This window comes from Typopeltis vanoorti, chromosome 2 (genome assembly GCF_054136105.1).
Source record: "Typopeltis vanoorti isolate ZY-2024b chromosome 2, IOZ_Tvanoo_1.0, whole genome shotgun sequence".
Classification (NCBI taxonomy): domain Eukaryota; kingdom Metazoa; phylum Arthropoda; class Arachnida; order Uropygi; family Thelyphonidae; genus Typopeltis; species Typopeltis vanoorti.
The window spans coordinates 126,717,621-126,737,519 of NC_143550.1; the positions used below are offsets into that span (position 1 = coordinate 126,717,621).

Genomic DNA, 19,899 nt, shown 5'->3' on the forward strand with positions numbered 1-19,899 from the left:
TAATATAGAAAAATAAAGTGACATTCATTGTGTCATTATTCAGAAATTCCACGTCATCATTCATGAATGATTTGCAGATGTGACATATCAAGAAGATGATTTTAGTAGCTAAATCTCATCCCATTCAATGTATCGTCTCCTATCCAGGAGGTTCACTGTCATGATGTGACTCATGGTTGACTATCAGCATGATGACATGTGGTGAGGATGCTATCTCTTCCACATATTGTTGTAAATATTCATTGCTGTAAATCCATGTGTTCATGGATTTACAGCAATGAAAGTTTGCCTGTTCTGAGGGGGTCAGTTTGCCTGTTCTGAAGGATGAAAAACCAGAGTTTCCAGGTGCAAAAAACCCTCTATTTCCATATGAGACTGGCTAACTCACCTTCAGTCAAAAAAGACCAGTTAAAGGTTTCTCACGTCATAGATTGGAATCGAACCTAGGTCTTCCCGACCTAAGGACTTCGTCTATACCGAGGCTCTAGTAGCTAAATATTAACAGAAAAACACACACAATGAGAGCATTATTGAGGAAGGCTAACTAAAAGTATTTCATTGTCTAAGATTTTATTGTCTTATTTTCTGAGAAACTCCTTTAAACAATGACAACATTGTATTCACTATTTAATGCCATATTATCATGGTTCTAAAGTTAACTATTTTCTAATTCTTAATTTAATAATTCCCAATGTGTATCTAAATCTAAGACCATCTGTTAATTAAACTCACCACAGTTGAGCTCGTCAGATCTATCACTACAATCAAAATCATTGTCACAAACATATTCCCAAGGAATGCATTCACCATTTTGGCAAGTTGCTTCATTACGTTTACAAACTCCTGGTGGCCGTGTAGGAACAGTTGTAGGAGGAGTATCTTGAAAGAAACAAAAAAATACCATAGTATATATATTGGATAAAAGTCCTTTTTTTTTGTTGTTTTATTTTTACATCTAAGGCATGTTATGCTTGTGATTTTTTCCTAATTTATTGTGCAGGATGTTTTTTTTTTTTTTAATTAAACTAATGTAATGACATGTGACTCTAAAGTAATGAAGAAAACATACTTCTATTCAACATTTTAACATAATTAGCCTCTCTTGAAAATAGTCACCAAAATAAGCTACATTAAAGCCAATGATACTGCTGAAGTTCACATCATTCCAACTCCACTTTTATAAGTACTATTCAATATATAATTAATGCTACCAAATTGTCATTCAAGATATCTTTCAGTTCTGGATAAATATGTCATTTGGAGGCAGCGTGAATAATAAAAGCATAGTGTGTGTGTGTGGGCTTGATTTATTGTCTTTTCACAAACATACACATTACACAAACTGCATTATGATTCCCTACAGCATGTTAAATGACTACTACTACTATGAACAACTATTACAACTATTACTCCACTCTGACCTCTCAGAAGGGACAGATTTTTTTTTTTTTTTTTAAATTAAATATATAATTGAAGATGTAATTCATGGTACTGGATTGAAAGAAATTACAAGGCTAGAGTAATGGTGGATAATGAACATCAGAAGATTTATCAGAATAATAGCATCAGAAATGTATACATAACCAAGGCAGGCACTCTTCCAATTGGGGTGAGTGACTAGTCTTCTTCCAGGAGGTTGCTAAACATATGGAATTCTCTGTTGGGAAAGTGTTTATGTTGATTTATAAAGCTGGCAATTATGACAGACTTAGGAGGCATCTTAGAGTAATGTCATCAATTGAAAAGCTATGAGAAAAGAATTTCTGTAGTGTGTGGGAAGTGGTTGGGAATTGGTTGAGAGAAGCAGTATCAACACTGCACACCCGTGGTCAGGAGGATAAACCAAGTGGGGCTAAGTTCATGAGCATAGATATAGAGCAAGAGCTTCAGAAATAGCGTAGAAGGAATATAAATACAGAGGTGATCAGCATGCTCGTGAACAGTGCAAAATGTAGACAAAAAAGGTGACTTAGTAAGAAAGGTCAAATTATGAGAGAAAATTAGCTAAACAGACCAATAAATCCAAAAGGTTTTATCACTATGCAGCAAGTAAGAGGAAGTATAATTCATTGAAGGATAACAATAGCTGCCGATGGTAGGAAAGTGCCAGAAGCAGATGAAATAGCTGACTTACTAAATGATCAATTAGTTATCACTTTATAACAGGTAATCCAAGTGGAGAATTTTCAGTTACTGATAGGAGAACTGAAGTAGATGAACTGGAAGTGCTCAGCATACTGAAAAATATCAATGTCAATACAGCAGTGAAACTGAATAGTACAGAATAGTACATAGGTCTTGTGCTAATAGCATATGCAAGAGAACTAGCAGCAGCATTACAGTTGCTGTAATGAAGCTTAAGCCTTAGCTGTGGCAAGGTTCCAAGGGAGCAGAAAGACAATAAGATAGTTCATTATAAAACAGTGGCTCCAAGACCAAAATAGCAAATTAGAGACCAATTAATATCTTAGGAGAGGTGGTTAAACAAAATCCAGCAATGGATGTATATACAATACTCCGGTGGACAGCATGGCTGTAAACATGGTCCTGTCTCAGTAATTTATTCACATTTCATAAGAGTGACAGCAGAATTAGGGAAAAATGGCTACATCATCATAATACTGCTGGACTTTAAAAAGGCATCTGACAGAATAGTACTGCATGGAAAACTATTAGAAAAATTAGAAGAGCAAATAGCCATGGATATGAAGTTGGTAGCATGGATGTGTGAGGGGTGTGTGTTGGGGGTGGGTGTTCACAGACAGGCTCCAGAGAGTAGTTTATGGCAGATTGGAATCTAGGAGAACAAGGGTGACTAGGGTTAAAAAGTACAGAGCATCCCCCCCCCCCTGCTCAATAGACTACACACACACAATCCTTTTTCTTTTAACCCTTTTTATAGCCACTTCTGGCTATAGGCACCCCCCCCCCCAATTCTCTCCATCTGTTTCTATCCTGAGCTTGCTGGTGCCAAAGAGTTCCAATCTTATATCATCTGACCATCTTCTTTCAGGTCTTCCACCTGATCTTTTACCTTTATATGGCTGCCACTATATCCTTACCATACAGTAAATGTACAATAGATAAACTAGGCTCACTCCTGAAACAACATGTCAGAACAGTCTACAAACTTCTGGACAAAGCCTTCACTTTTCTCAGGCAAATTAAAGACTGCCAGGATCCTCTCTCCTTCCTAAGTATCTACAGTATCCAATCATTGTGGGATTCAGTACTTTGGAGATTGAATTTATTTTTATTTATTCATATGGAGTTCCCTCCCTTTTTCTCTCCCGTTCCTATTGGGGAGAGTTGAGCCCCTACATGGGGGAGGGGGTTAAGTATTTATGGCTGTAGATCTTTATGTGTTCACGGGGCCAGTTTACTTGCTTGCAGGATGAAAAACACCAGATAAACTGGCAGGAAAAACCCTACTGCCTGCGCCCAAGACCGGCTAACTTGGCTATGGCTGAGGAAGATCCTCAAATTCGTCAAGTCTTCGATGGGAATCAAACCTTGGACACTCCTTCCCCAGGCATATATATAGGTTGAGAAGTGCACAGCTACTAAGCTAACCGCACGGACTGGAGATTGAATGAATCGCCACCATACTAAGAAGAAAAAAACATAAAAGTATATTCAGAATAGACAAAAAAATATGGACTCTCTCAACATGCCTTGGATGACAACCATTTCAGATGGAAAAAACAGTGACACTACTACACAGATTGTGGTTTAAATTGCAGACTGTTCCTGGAAGCAATTTACATGTTACAGAACCCAGTGAACTGTAATAGAAATGATAGTTTAAGTATACATAAATTTAGGTGTACTAACATACAGGGTGTTCGGGATAAATTTGACAGTTTCGTAAGGAAAAAGAAAATCTTCTTTGTATCTATTAAATTTAATGAATTGACAAAAAAACATTACAGGCAGAGTTAATTACAATACTATCAACAAGATTTACTCAAAATAACCACCATTAGCATCGATCACAGCTTCAATTCTGCTTCGGAACCTCGAACAAGCTGATGCTACAGTCTCCCTGGGAAGGGCCGCAAAAACTGTTTTAATTTTATCCATTAACTGGGCTTTTGTATTACTGGAAGTGCGATTGGTGTCTTTTTCAACTGCGCCCCATACAAAATAATCCATGGGGTTAAGGTCTGGGGAGTTTGGAGGCCAAACATTTGGACTGGTGAAGTCGTAGAAATTTTCAGACAACCATTTTTGACTTTTCCCAGAGGTGTGGCAAGGGGCCGAATCCTGCTGCCATACATACGGCCTACCATTGGCTACCCTTGTTATCCAGGGCTTGACTACAGTTAGCAACTCCACGAACAAAGCCCGAATTCCAATGCCAGGGTTCTTCAACACCTGTTCCTGCAGATTTGCGAGGAATTCTGCTGTACGAACGCAATCAGATCGTCTGCTAGGGATCTTTCTTCTTGCTACATCCTCGTAGTCACCATTGCAAGTCTCTAGTTCATGTCTGATTGTTTTTACTGTATTCAGGGAGCATTGGGCAGCAGTCGTAATATCCTTATTTTGATGGCGGGCACGAATCATCATGATACAAGTTATTCTCTTCCATGATTCAGGTGGGTTCCAGCTATCCATCCTTTCTGACATCTTGTATATGAATGAAGAAGGGTCCAAACTTTTAAATGAAGAGAAGTGTGTGTTAATACATGTAACTTACGGAAAAATATAATTAATTATAAATATGTCAAATTTATCCCGAACACCCTGTATCTGTCCATCAGCAATAGTTGCAGAAAACATCACTGCTGAGAGCACCATTGTTACTGCTCCATAGATGGCTGTCCTTGTTCTGGACATCATCTGAATTTTAGTCTTTGCTGAGTTTATATCAACTTCAAAGTAATCTTTAACAATACCAGCTTGAGTTGCACTTTACCTGTTAAATTATTTTATTTCATTGTTGTTTCCACGTATTTAATTCCAATAACTTCAGCACAAATCAATACAAACATGGAATTAAGTCTCAGCTCTGGAAAGGTTCCAAGACAGTGGAAAGAGGTGAAGGAAGTTCCATTACATAAAGATAGCTCCAAGACAGCAGCAGCAAATTACAGACCAATTAGTATCTCAAGAGTAGTAGTTAATGTATTGGAACAGTTGGTTAAATGTAAAATCTAGGAATGATTTTACATTTTCGATAAATTTTTACAGTGTGGATAAGAATACGATAATCTATGAGGAAGGGAAGCATGGCCTTGTTAAAAGGTAGGTCCTGCTTTAGTAATGTACTCATATTTCATGATATGAGTGACATAATTAGATAAGGGAAATTGCTACACCATAATACTGCTGGACTATATAAAGACATTTGACAAAATAGTGCATAGACTATTACAAAAGTTGGAGCAAATGGGAATGAATATCAAGCTGGTAGCATGGATGTTGGGTGAGTGGCTAACAGACGTACACCAGAGAGTAGCATATGATGGAGTCAAATTTAGGCGAATAAGGATGACTAGGATAGTTTTTCAGAGCTATGTACTTGGGCATTCAGGATACCTAGTATTCAAACTGCATTTTCCTCATGTACTTCTAAACTTTGAACCCTCTCTATCCCTCTAATAATAAAATCTATGTTTATAGACCAAGATAATCTGATGTAGTGATCATTAAACAACTTCATTATGCCATTTGCATTGGTCACTCAACTCCCATTCTTCAAAAAATCTTTTGTCCTCCTATTGTCCACATAAATGAGAAAAAGGCCTTTGAATTTTTCTTTGATTACACAGCTAATCTCTTCTCATATTCAAGTTTTGTATTTCATATTATGCTAGTCACTTTCCTGGCTTGAATCATATTTTTAATGCAACTGTACCTCATCCATCTTTTTACTTTTTCTATAGCTTCTTTTGTATCTACATTTACTGTTTAATTTCATTAGTCATCCAATTTTATATTATGCATTATCTTTTTCACTTGAGGTATGCAACTTATCAATGCTACTGCTAATAAATATTTCTTCCCTAGTTACCAATAACTGGCAATTTCTCTCTCTCTCAATCTCTCCCCCGCCTTCTCTTCCAATTCTTTCATCCATGGAACTGTCCCCTAGAAGATTTTTTAAGATTATTATAATCACTTGTCTTATAATTCTATATAAATTCATTTCTCCTTGATATTTCTGCATGTCTATTTAACCTCTAGGTCAAGATTACATAGAAACTGTCTTCAACCAGTAACAAGAGTGATCTCAGTTACAATCAGATCCTCTGATTTCAAAACTCATGAACCTTGTGTTCTCTCTTGTGAAAGTTAGATATGTCCCTCATGGATTGCAGAAGTTCTGTTTCCATATTATTATATTCTGTTCTTCTTCTTCCCAATTTATACTGCTGTATGTAGTTAAAATTTCCTGTAATAATCACTCATCTTGCACTTGACAATCTTAACTGCCTAAACCTCTCCTACATTCCATGTTTTCTGGCCTAAAGCAACATCTGACTAAATATCTTCTCAGCCCCCCCCCGCCATTTTTTTTTTTTCTGAAGATGTATCTACTATACAAAGTAAATCAAAAAAAATTTTGGTGCAAAATTGCAGATGCTTGTAAAACAACTAATGCAATGAAGCAACTTATTTGGAGCTTGACACCAATTTTTCTCAAATTATTATTACAGCCTTTAATTTGATAATTTTTTTTTCTTTCTTTAGAATAAATTCTTACCATTAAAAGCAATTTCCCCAATTAAGCATGAAAAAAACAAAACATCATGTTGGGATAAAAACATTCAGATTAATTATAATTCAATAATTAATTTCAAAATTTCACATATACATAACCAGTTACAACAAAGTATATTCAATTTTAATGTAAATGCTATTTTGAGTAAACAACAGATCTTCAATATTGTAGAATTTATTATTATTAAACAAGACCTCATGGAGTCAAAGACTCATCTAGGAGGTCCTTTTATCTCACACACATCTCATCATACCATGTCTTAAACACATTCAAACTCCTTGCAGATGCCACACTCTCAGACAAGGCATTCCAATCATTCACAACTCTGCACGAAAAAAACCTGCCTCTCACTCCCCTACTCACACCCTCTTTATACAGTTTCCAGGTATGACCTCTGGTTCTCCCCTGATCTCCCACTATTCGCTGTAGAACTTCTCCACCATTGATCCTATAACAACCCCTTACCAACTTGTAGTTCTCTATCATATCTCCCCTCTTCTTTCTCTCCACTAGACTCTGCAAATTACATCATTTCAATCTTTCCTCATACTCAACATTCCAGAGGCCAGAAACTACCTTAGTCAGTCGCCTTTGGACCCTTTCCAACATCTCTTCATCCTTCTGAAAACCCAGTGACCAAATTTGGCACAATAGTCCATGTGTGGCCTAATCAAAGCCTTATACAATGGAACAAGAATCTCCCTACTTCTACATGTCAGTGTCCTCCGCATCATTCCCAGAAGTCTTTGTGTTGCCTTCACAATTTTGGCGATGTGTCCCCTAAATTTTAGATCCTTACCACTATCACTCCCAGATCTCTTATTTCCTCTACTTCCAACAATATATTCTCACCAAGCATAAATTCTGCATCCCATCTTTGTTTTACAAATTTTAAAACCTTACATTTTGAAACATTGAACTCACATCCCCATTTGATTGCCCAATCACTCAATTTATTCAAGTCTTCTTGCAAGGCCACAATATCTTCACTACTCTTTATGGTTCGTCCCAACTTTGCATCATCTGCAAACAACTGAATATCTCCATCCAAATCTTTGCCAATATCATTAATATACAAGTTAAATAGTAATGGCCATAAAACAGACCCCTGAGGCAGTCCACTAGTGACTTTCCTTTTCCTGGATATTGCATGCAAATACACAACTTGTTGATACCTATCAGATAGCCAGTCTCCAATCCAATGCACTAATCTAATATCCAACCCCATCTGCTCTAGTTTGACTGTCAACTTATGAGGTACTCTATCAAAAGCTTTTGCAAAATCCAAGTATAATACTGTGTATCCTTCTCCTCTGTCCAAGGAAGCAATGACTTTATTGTAAAAAGTAAGTAGATTACTAAAACATGACCTCCCTTTAGCAAATCCATGCTGTTCATCAAAGATTATACCATTGTTGTCAACCCAACTCTGGATCCTAGTTCTCACAAGCTTCTCCAACAACTTAACGACAATACCTGACACACAGATAGGCCTATAGTTTGATGCTTAAGTTCGATCACCTCCTTTATGAAGTGGCACAATCTTGCCCTCCTTCCACTCTTTAGGAACTTGACCAAGTGCAAGACTCATATTAAAAAATATGTCAAGGCAGGTGTCAACTCTCTGACACATTCCTTCAGAATACGCAGTGATATATTATCAAGTTCCACAGCCTTATTTACATGTAGTTTTCTCAACTCCCCAAACACCTCTTGCTCACTTACAGTCAGTCTCTCCTCCCCATCATCAACTGATCTTAATCTCTCCATGAAGTCACATTCACAAGATTGAAAGATCTTTATGAACTGCTCATTAAGTATCTCCACCACACATTCTGCAACAGCTGTCTTTATACCATTTCCTCCAATCAATGTCATCCTCCCATAATCACTCTTTCTTTTGCTGGCTACATATCGAAAGAACTCCCTAGGATTCTTTTTGGCTTCATTAGCTAACTGCTGTTCATGCCTCTCTTTAGCTACTCTCACCAACCAAGTCACCCTCCTTGCCTGGTCTTTGTAGACCTCATGAAATTGGTTACTTCCACTTCTCTTATGCTGCCTCCACAATGCCCTTTTTCTCTGTATTGCATGCTTAATCTCTTTATTCATCCATCTCACACCTACCTTATTTAACCTTCTCACCCATGGTATACATTTAGACATTGCATCTACTAAATAGTTTTTGAAAATCCCCAAGCTGCATTGATCTCTTTTCCAGCTAACTCCTCATTCCATCTAAACCTGCAAGCTGTCTCCTGAGTTCTTCATAATCACCTCCCCCTTGTAGTTCCACATATACCCTTTTTTCACAGGGATCTTTGCACTGCTGGCAACCACCCAGGTAGTCACCTCATGGTCACTTTCACCAATTGGTCGATGATTTGACACCTCATTGATAATTACATCCTCCGATGAGATGACCAAATCCAAGACCCTTAATCCTCGTGTGCCCTCTGTTACATACTGTCTGAGGTAGTTATCCCTCAAAAACTCAAGAAACTCCTTTTCATTACTTCCAGTTGCTATCTCTTCATTCCAGTGTATATTGCCATAATTAAAATCACCCATAATGATCACCCTTTTCTTATTTGCTTGGCTTATTTGGCTATACATTTCACTATCACCACCATCCACATTACCAGGTCTATAACAACATCCCACCAAGTATTTGATTCTATTCACCTCTATCTCACACCATACTGCCTCAAAACCACTGGCCCTATTTCCCTCTTGCATCTCTACCTTGTATGGACACAACTCTTTCTCTATCATCAATAGCAATCCCCCTCCCTTTTTACCCCTTCTATCCTCACGAAACACATCATACCTTTCCATCTCTATTCCTGTCAGGATGTTGTCCTCATCTAACCATGTCTCACTTATTCCGACAATCTCTGGGTGCACAGACGTAATTAGTGCAACCATTTCATCCACCTCGTTTCTTATACTTCTAGCATTGGTATACGAACACAACAACTCATTTCTGGATCTACAGCTAGTTCCACTGATACCACTCACTCAATGTGGTCTCTCCATGCTGGACTGGGGCCATTTCCCTTTCTGCTTCTTCATTTTAGAACCCTTTGCAATTCCATCTGTTTTCTCTTGATCCCTGGTCATCCCATTACTTTCCTGCCTACACATGCTCTCACCTCCTCTTGGAGCATCCAGCTTTCACACGCTGTGTACCCCTGTTCACCCTGAGCCTCCCCGTTTCCCTGCTCCTCTTGCACACCCATTCTCTCATTTTCTATACTCATACCACTCACTTCCCCATTAATTTCCACTTCTTCAATCTCTCCTGTCTTACTCTCCTGCTCTTCCACATCACTCCCCTCTTCAAATCGTGTCCACAGGGCTTGGCCCACTCTTTGAAAAATTTATATTTTGCAAAAGCATGACAAAAATTGAAATCATAAATTAACTCTAAATGTTATGTGAATAATAGGAATGAGAAATAGAGAATATCTTTTATTAACAATTTTCACTATTGGTTTTTAATTATTTTTTATTTTGCAAAGACAAACTTTTTTTTTAAAAAAAATCTAGACACTTTGTATACAAGCTTGCAAATAGCAAATTCTCACAAACATCTTAGTGTAGATTCGAACTCAATCTTTGTGTAAGCAAGCAGGGAAATACACATCTGATGTAACTAGGCATTTTTATAGCACTATAAATAAGACTATTACTCATAGCAAGTTAGTTTATTAATTTTCTTTTAAAATCCCAACTTCAGTTATAATGCAAACTTGATGGCATTCTCGTCTCTATATCTGAGCAATGTCAATATTCACTGCAAGGGAGAGAGAGATCCAATACAAATCTCATTTGAGCAAGGGAGCATTTTATGATTTTTTAGACAGAAAAAAAAAAGTAAACAATCTTTATATCATCAGCCAGCCTTAGAGATTTTTTTCCCTTCTCCAGAGGCCAAAAACAAAAAGCAAACCTGGTCTGTAAAACCATGCAAATGATAGACAAAATGTGATCCCCAGAAAAACTATTCCATCCTTGATCATATAGCATGTAAACCAATTAATGGAAACCATTCCCCCCCCCCCCCCAAACACACACACACAAAAATAAACCTTAATATAATCAGTGCCAGATTTAATACAAGCAGCAATAAATTTTTCAGCTAATACAAAAATTAGTCATTTTCTCCTTCCATCCTCTTTTTTTTTTTATCTTTGGATGTTATTTACTTATTTTTTCCATTATTAATTTACCACTTCAGTTTGAAATTTACTGTTCATAATATTCCATTCTATTTTAAAACTAGACATTCTAGTATGCATATGTGCTATAATTAGGCTCTTTGATGGCTCATTCTCATAAGTATAGTATAGTATTATATTACAGTACTATTACTATAGTAATATAGTATACTATAGTAGTACAATGGCATAGTATGATATTTTATAAAGTATTCAAAAAACATTTATGCTTTGGTTTTTGAAAAGATTTCAAAATAGAGAATTATAGGCGTTTTAAATAAAATAACCTATAGTCCATCCTGAAATTTCTATTTATTTCCAACATATATAAAATTATTATTACTATAATTATACAGCACTTCCATGGCGTCATGACTTACTGTGGATGGCCCATCTTAGCCAATACAAAATCTATCATACCATTCAAACTCATTCACTATCTGCAACTCTTGCCACCCTCTCATAAAATGCATTTCACAGTCTAACCACTGTGCAAAAAAAGCAGCTTCTCACCATCTCACTTTCACTACTTTGTTTTGCAACTTTCAAGGATGGTCCTTGTCCTTCTCCCATGAAAAATTTTCCTGGCATCAATCCAGTAATTCCTACAACACCTTAAATGTTTCAATCCTATCAACCTCTTCATCTATCCACTAGATTCTGAAGAGCACATATCCCCTCATCTGTCTTTAAAACCAACATTGTACACTCCTTATATTTTTGTCAACTGCCTCTATACTATCACCAAAAGCTACTTTATCTTCAAATCCTGGTGACAAGATCTGAGCACAGTATTATCCAGATATGTCCTGCTCAGGGCCATAATTATACAATTATTATGATTATTATGTGACACTGCCAAGGAGTCCAAAGACTCATCACAGAAGGGCACTCTACTACACATATCTGACACACATCTCTCCTACTACTTAATTCTCCCACTACACAACTACCATCTACTGCCATCACTAACAACATTGTTTTTCTCTGTAAATTGCACATGTTCTAATGATGAAACTAATGTCCTCGTTCCTCTGCTGATCAACATTCTCAGTATTCAGCGATCCTGTGGATTGACGGTAGACAGAAATTTGAAGTTCCCTGAATTTCAAATTTCTGTTTACTATCAACACCAAGACCCCCCCCCCACGCTTTCTCAACCTCCTCAAGTACAGTTCCACCAAGAGAGTATGAGCCGAGTTAAACCAATATCCCTACTGTATGCTGTTTGCTCAGTCTATTTGTATTGCTATAATTAAAATATCCCATAATGATCACTACCTTGTACTTGCCAATCTAAATAATTGTTCTTTTAAAAATAGTTTTGACACTAACTATTTTTAAAAGAACAATTGTTTTTTTTTTCACTAAATTCAATCAAGGAAAAAAAGAAGAAAAATAAATTATTTCATGACACCTCCAAGGGAGTCTGAAAACTCATCAAGGGAGAACACCTACTCTACGATTCTGTCTCCACCACTCCATCCACACCAAACCTCTAGTACCATCATCATCTACACCAATACCATCTACTGTCCACAACTAGTATTTTTTGTCTGTAAATTCCATGTGGTTCTGAAGGGCTAATTTGTCTATATGAAGGATGAAAAACATGAGTTCCTGGGAGAAAAAACCCTGCTACCTCCATATGAGATGAGCTAACTCATCTTCAATTAAACAATCAAAATAAAGATTCCTCCTGTCACGATGAGAATTGAATTTAGGCCCTTTCCAATTGAAGGCAACGTACCATTGTTCTTCCAATTGCGCTATGGAGGTGCTTAAAAGTAATAATAATTAGAAATAATGTAAAATCTTATTTTTGATTTGTAAACATGCAAAAGAACAAACTGAGCAAAAGTCTGAACAAAAGCCCCCTTCACAATGACAAGCTGACATGCTCAGGAGGGAGCTTAAAGCTGTTCCCATGGCAAAAACCTGCAAGGGAAGGATATTAGTAGCACATGGATGATAGTTAACAGGCATCTGGAGGAAGCAATATTAAATTATTTACCAAGGTCAAGAGGGTTAATCAGGTAGAAGTTAGGAAGTTAGATGGATGAGTATGATGAATTAAGCATGTACTGCAAAATGTTGGAGGGTATATAGGGAGAAAAGTGACCAGCATGGTAAGAAAAGAAATAAAGATAAGAAATTAGCCAATCAGACCAATGGACTCAAAAAGTTCTTTAATTACACAGTAAGTAATATAGGATGTAAGGTATGGGTAATAGGGGTAGCACCTCTGCCTGCTTAGCAGGCTCATCAAAAGTTTTGATGGCTGGGTGAAATTGGTCCCCGCTACTCATGCAACTCTCACTTATGACTCCAAGTAGCTGTTGGAGTGCACTAGCAGCCACACTCTGGGACCATGCCTCAACTGGCATGCAAAACTAAGTGAGGGTATCAGTATTTTATGCTATAGTGAAGGAGAGTGTCTCCTCCTTGTTGCAACTGAAGACTGGAATGACAGAGTTAACAGATGACCAAAATTTAATTTGGCAATGGTAACGAAGGCATGAGTATGCACAGACTATATGTGATACAGTCTGGGCATACTCCATACTCTGAGACAAACACAGATGTGGCAAGTCAGCATGACCTTCCACAGTAAACTATGAGATAGAAAACCATGTCGGGTTTAAGTAATAGAGACAAGGATGGACCCTCTGCAAATTTTGTCTCTCAGAAACATTACAGGAAAGAAGAGAAAGAAACTGGAGAATTTAAGACAGATACTATGAAAACAGTATATGAAAAAGATACCTTAAAACCTCCAGGGAGGATATTTTCTGATCTTTCATGTCAGAGAACCAAGAATCTTCTCTTGTGGCTTGCAACTTGGAATGTAAGGAAATTATATGAAGCTGGGAAGTTAGATAACCTTATAAAAGAACTCAAAACAATGAAAACTGACATTGCTAGTATCAGTGAAGCCAAATGGACTAATAGTGGAAAAATAAACAGAAAATGTCATTCAATTATATATTCATGCAGAGACAATCACAGGAATGGAGTAGCATTTGTACTAAAAAAATTAAGATTGCCCAATCCTTACTTGGATTTTGGCACATATGCAACAGAACAAATGCATTAAAAATTGCAGCCCAACCTTTTAATATTTTTATTGTCAAAATATATGCACCTACTTCAGATTACTCAGATGAAGTAAACTTCTATGAAGACATTCAAAATGCACTTAACAATGCCAAATCAGATGACAAAACTACTGTTATAGGAGATCTAAAAGTTGAATTAAGCTCAGAAAAGATCTCTTCCTTCATGGGAAACCAAGACCTGGGACGTAGAAATCCAAGAGGAGAAAGAGTAATACAGTTCTGTGAAGAAAACAATCTGATAATAACAAATACTTTGTTCAGCCAACCTCATAGAAGACTGTACACATGGAAAAGTTCCAGAGACAGCTAAAGGAACTAGACTGACTATATAATGATTAAAAAAAATTTCAGAATAACATCTTCCAAGCCAAAATATACCCAGTGGGCTGATGTTGGATCAAACCATAACCCTGTTTTCATTAAAGCAGCAGTAACATTAAAGAAAACAATGAAATGTATACACATAGAAAAAGACAATCTTGGCTCCCTTAAAAATCAAGAAATACAAGATACATTTTTAAAGGAACTGGTAGAATCCACTGCTGTTAACGTTTCTGATTCCACCAATTATCCTTACCCTAAAGATGAGATTAAGGATAAATAGCAGAAATTTAAAGGGCATAAAAAAGGCAGTAAAACAAACAATTCCCAAATTTTAGTAGAGCTAACTAGCAAATCTTGGAAAAGGGTAGGCTCTCATTGCACTGAAGATGCCAGTGGAAACATCCTAATGGAAAAAGACAAAATAAGGGATAGATGGGTAGAGTATTCAAAGGAACTCTACAGTCATGATAGAATAGAATAGATAAGCCATTGGAAGAAAATCTGAAGGGGCCTATTATTCTTACGTGGGAAATAATGCCATTAGAAAGCTGAAATCAGGAAAAGCTCAGGAACAAATGGAATTACAGCAGAATGCCTAAATGCTTTAAATGATAAGGCCATAAGTTCACTGAATTACAATGAAACAAAATTTGTTACAATGACATATTTAACAAAATAGACAAAACTGGACACCTGCCAAAAGATTTTAAGCACTTGCCATTCATACCTATACTTAAGAAATCTAAGACAATCAAATGTGAAGAGTACAGAACAATCAATCTGATCAGTCAGATAGCAAAAGTTATGCCATATATCATCCTAGAAAGAAATAAACAAAATGAAATTGGAAATTAATGAGACACAATCTGGTTTTCAGGAAAATAAAGGGACTAGAGAAGGACTCTTCAACATTAAAACTATTATAGAAAGATATGTGCACATGGCTCCCATAAAGAGGAATACAAAGATGGCATCCAGGTCACCATATTTATCTGAAAATCTTAACTTAAAAGACTTTATTCAGTGTACCGTTTGCAAAATGTATGCATCGAGGAGAGTGGTTGGAGTTTGGTTTAACAAAGATTGTGGAGTGAATGTGTGCAAAAAGTGTAAAGAATGTGAAGATTTAAAGAGTGTTTCAGGTCGTGTGAGTGATAACATTGTCAAAAGTGAGAATCTAGATAACAGCGATATTAGAGGTATGAATGAGGATATTTGCGAGGTAGTACCTGATAGCTGTGAGAGTGGCGTTGTAAGAGAGAATGAAGTTAAGTATACAGAACAATTGAATGAATCATCGGAAAATAAAAATGACGACACTGACACAATGAGTGAAATAGTTCTCGCGGAAGCAATACATGGAGTAAACCAGCAACTGAAACGTTGGCAAAAATCTTTAACAAGTGTACCAACTAATAATCAGCAAAAGTATGATAGAAAAAATAAGAGTATGATAGTGAGTGTAAACAAAATGAAAGAGTGTGTGTTGTATGGAAATCCCCTAGTAAGAGGTGTGTTAGTTTAGAGTTTAACAAAATCATACCAACCCGGTGCGACCGTAAAGAATGTAAGCGAGTCAATTAGAATGCAAAAACAGCGGGTGAAGGAACTGATAGTGGTAGTGGGTACAAATTATTTGAAAGGAAACAAAAAGGCTATGAGTGAGGATGTGAAGAAATTGCTTGAGGTAGCAAAAGAAAAGAGTGAGAGAGTTATGATGGTGAGTCTGTTGTGACGGCATGACAGTGAAGAGTATAGAAGGAAGGCCATAATTGCTAATGACTTTATGCGTGAATTATGTTTGATGAGTGGTGTGGAATTTGTGGATGTGTGGAATGAGTTCGATGGGCGAAACGATTTATATAAAATGGATGGATTATATTTGAATGGATTTGGTGTGCAGAGACTTGAAAAGGTGTTGTCGAATGTGGTGGAAGTGAATGTACAGAACCAGGGAAACTAGAGTTAAAGGGGGGGGGGAGTAGATATGCAGATTTCAGAGAGACAGTTGGTTATGTAAATATGTGTAATATGCCCAAGCAAGTAGGAAAGACCACAAATCAGAATGGGATAGCTAGTATAAGGCATCAAAATAGAGATGGGACAAATCGGGTTCTTCAGTTCATATTGTTGGATCCTACTTCTTCTCAATCTATACTTTGGATCCGAGATGATTACTATTATGATGTTCTTAACTAATTGATAAGTTGTAACTTGATTTCTAATTCAAATATAAAGAAAATTTATATTTAAAGACTGCACCACTTTATATCTGAATTAGTTCAAGAATTGAAGCTAAACCAACTCTTAACTACCCTTCCTTTATATGTTGTTATTATATATACTGGCCGAGTATATTTAACTTACTTAATTTACCCGCTTTAGTTCGAATATTTTATGAACGGTGCAGTAAAAGAGATTCAGGCAAAATACAAACTTGATTATACAGGCTCAGATCAATCATACAGGCTCAGACAAAGGTAAATCTGTTATCTTTATAATACAGTCTTCTCACAGTTCCTTAAGTTCCAAAATACAATAAAAATTGCAGTAACACCTCTTCACAAACAAACATCTTTAATTTTACCAGCTAATTCTCCGCAATAGTTACTGTTAGTATAGGGAAATTCTAGGATGAAACTCACACACTTCTCTGTATAGGAATATTAATGGTTGGAATAATCTTACCGATAATCTTCTTTCTTCATAAACTTACACACAAACATTTTTTATAACTGTAAACACTTTGAGCAGTATACGGCATTCATTAAACAAATCTTCTAAGCAATAACTGAATTAATCATCAGTCACTATACACATAAACAAACGTTCTTGCATGAAGTACTACTGATCACTCATGAATTAAGGCAATACACAATAATTCCTTATCTTGAGGTTTTATATGCACAGTTGTTCATTCCTCCTGCATTCAAATAATTCTTTAGGCACTATAATTCTAAACACAACTAACGGTAAACTTCAACTTTACAGCCTCTACTATTCTCTAGTAACTGCGTGCTTTGCTTCAAGGTTCCATATGTCCTTGAAAGGTCGGCCCTGAAATTCAATCTCAACTCAAGTATCGCTGGTCTATTTAATAGTCTCTCAGCTGTTTTCCATAGCTATAATTGTTATTCTACAACTTATTAGCTAACTGCTTCTCGACTAGTAGACTTAAATTAGCTGCTTGAGTGACTTGCTGACTCTCTAATATCGCACTCTGATTCCCCGAATGCTGAATACTCTGATTCCAACCGAATGCCAATTCTCTCTCTCTGTGTTTCCTATCTATTTCCTTCTATCTCACATTCTCTCTTACCTTCTTCTTAATATTTTCAGCGTTCCTCACTTATATATCCGTTCTTCCCGCCTAAATTGTTCTCGTGATCTCTTTAACTAAAACTCTTTTCAATAAACTTTCAACATTCTCCTCACGCACTGTTCCAAACTCGCACTCGCTCATTTACATACGTCTCCATGACAACAAAACATAATAAAATTGGGCTATTGCATAACGTTAAACTTCTACAAATAGGAATAAATAGAGAATATTTACATTTCAATTAATGCGCAGTTAAATTATCAAATACAAGTTCTTATAATATTAATATAGTAATAAATAAAATATCTTAATAATATTTAATGCAGTCTTTTCATTATTAATATATATATCTTTGATTAATTAATTAAATATTAGATAAAATTAAAGATAGTTATATGAATATTAAATTGTAAAATAAGTTATTTACATTAAATAATATTTACAAGTCTAGCCTTTGTGATGGAAGATCATGTTGGATTCTGAAGCAAATAATTACTTAAATCTCTATATATTCAGAATCCAACAATGTATACAAATGCCAGAAGTATTAGGAACAAGAAGGAAGAATTTTTGGCCTTGGTTGTCACTTCCAGACCACAGGTTATGGTTCGAATCCCACCATGGGCATAGATGTTTGCGATTGTCTGAAAATACTAATGGTGGTAGAAGTTGAAAGTTTATTTTCCACTTGGTTAGAGTATAATAAATTTAGTTTAATCCTTTATCCAAGTGTGAGCAAACAAAGTTTGCGCCTGAAAGTATCTTCAGGACTGGGTTAAGGTGGTACACACCAGGGCAACTCGTTGCAAAGGTGGAGCAAGCTACCAACACTCCTATCCTAGTATCTCCTATAATGCAAAACACATCTCCTTGCGGATATGTCTATTGTTATGCATTAAGGGAAGGGCCACTACCTAGACCGGTTTCGACCTTTATTGAGGTCTCTTCAGTGGGAGCCAGGCCCAAGTCGAGATATCAGGCAGAAGCATTTGCAGGTCATCTCCACCTATAGGAATTGCCAATTGGTGTGCCTCCCTTTTTTAATAAATTACTCTGGATTTAGAGAAAGATGTTGAAAGTTTATTTTCCACTTGGTTAGAGTATAATAAATTTAGTTTAATCCTTTATCCAAGTGTGAGGATACTTTCAGGCGCAAACTTTGTTTGCTGACACTTGGATAAAGGATTAAACTAAATTTATTATACTCTAACCAAGTGGAAAATAAACTTTCAACATCTTTCTCTAAATCCAGAGTAATTTATTAAAAAAGGGAGGCACACCAATTGGCAATTCCTATAGGTGGAGATGACCTGCAAATGCTTCTGCCTGATATCTCGACTTGGGCCTGGCTCCCACTGAAGAGACCTCAATAAAGGTCGAAACCGGTCTAGGTAGTGGCCCTTCCCTTAATGCATAACAATAGACATATCCGCAAGGAGATGTGTTTTGCATTATAGGAGATACTAGGATAGGAGTGTTGGTAGCTTGCTCCACCTTTGCAACGAGTTGCCCTGGTGTGTACCACCTTAACCCAGTCCTGAAGATACTTTCAGGCACAAACTTTGTTTGCTCACACTTGGATAAAGGATTAAACTAAATTTATTATACTAATGGTGGTAGGCAGTAGATGGCACTAGTGAAGATGACAACAGTAGTTGCGGTTTGCTACAACAGAGAATTGTAGAGTAGGTGCCCTCCCTCGATGAGTCTTTATACTCCTTTGAGTCATGTAATAATAATTCTATTGTTATTTGACCTAGTTTTTAGAAAATTTCACAATCCTTTATTTTTTTTTTTTTTATATTTCTGTTTCTTTGACTCTCTCTCATTTCACATTCATGTTCTATCAAAAGAAATTCAGTTGTTAAAAAAAGCAAACATCAATATCGCTATCAACAATAAAAACTGCATCATATCACTATTGAAGAATCAAATATACACAATAAAACTTTTACTAAAATTAATTCGATGTGATTGTAAATTATCAATTATTTGATCATTTAGATCTTGAACACTGAGGACTTAAACAACTTCAAACTAATTCAGTTATGTAACTTAGTAAACAATATCCCAAGCAATTTCAATATTTACATCTACTACAATAATTTTAAATAACTGAGATATTAGATTTTAATATCTCACTGAGATTTTAAATTAAATACAGAAACTAAGTTTCTGTAT

The 19,899-nt window shown here is 36.3% G+C and overlaps 1 protein-coding gene across 6 annotated transcripts in view; it reads right to left on the reverse strand.

Moving 5' to 3' along the window:
* The window catches only part of LOC150109418 (basement membrane-specific heparan sulfate proteoglycan core protein-like), a 1,783,738-nt gene that overhangs the window by 1,032,578 nt on the left and 731,261 nt on the right, over positions 1 to 19,899 (reverse strand). For all 6 annotated transcript variants that reach the window (XM_090413063.1, XM_090413041.1, XM_090413033.1 and 3 more), the window contains one exon: positions 733 to 879. In XM_090413063.1, coding sequence (XP_090269189.1) covers positions 733 to 879 — 147 coding nt within the window. The remainder of the gene's footprint in view (positions 1 to 732; positions 880 to 19,899) is intronic.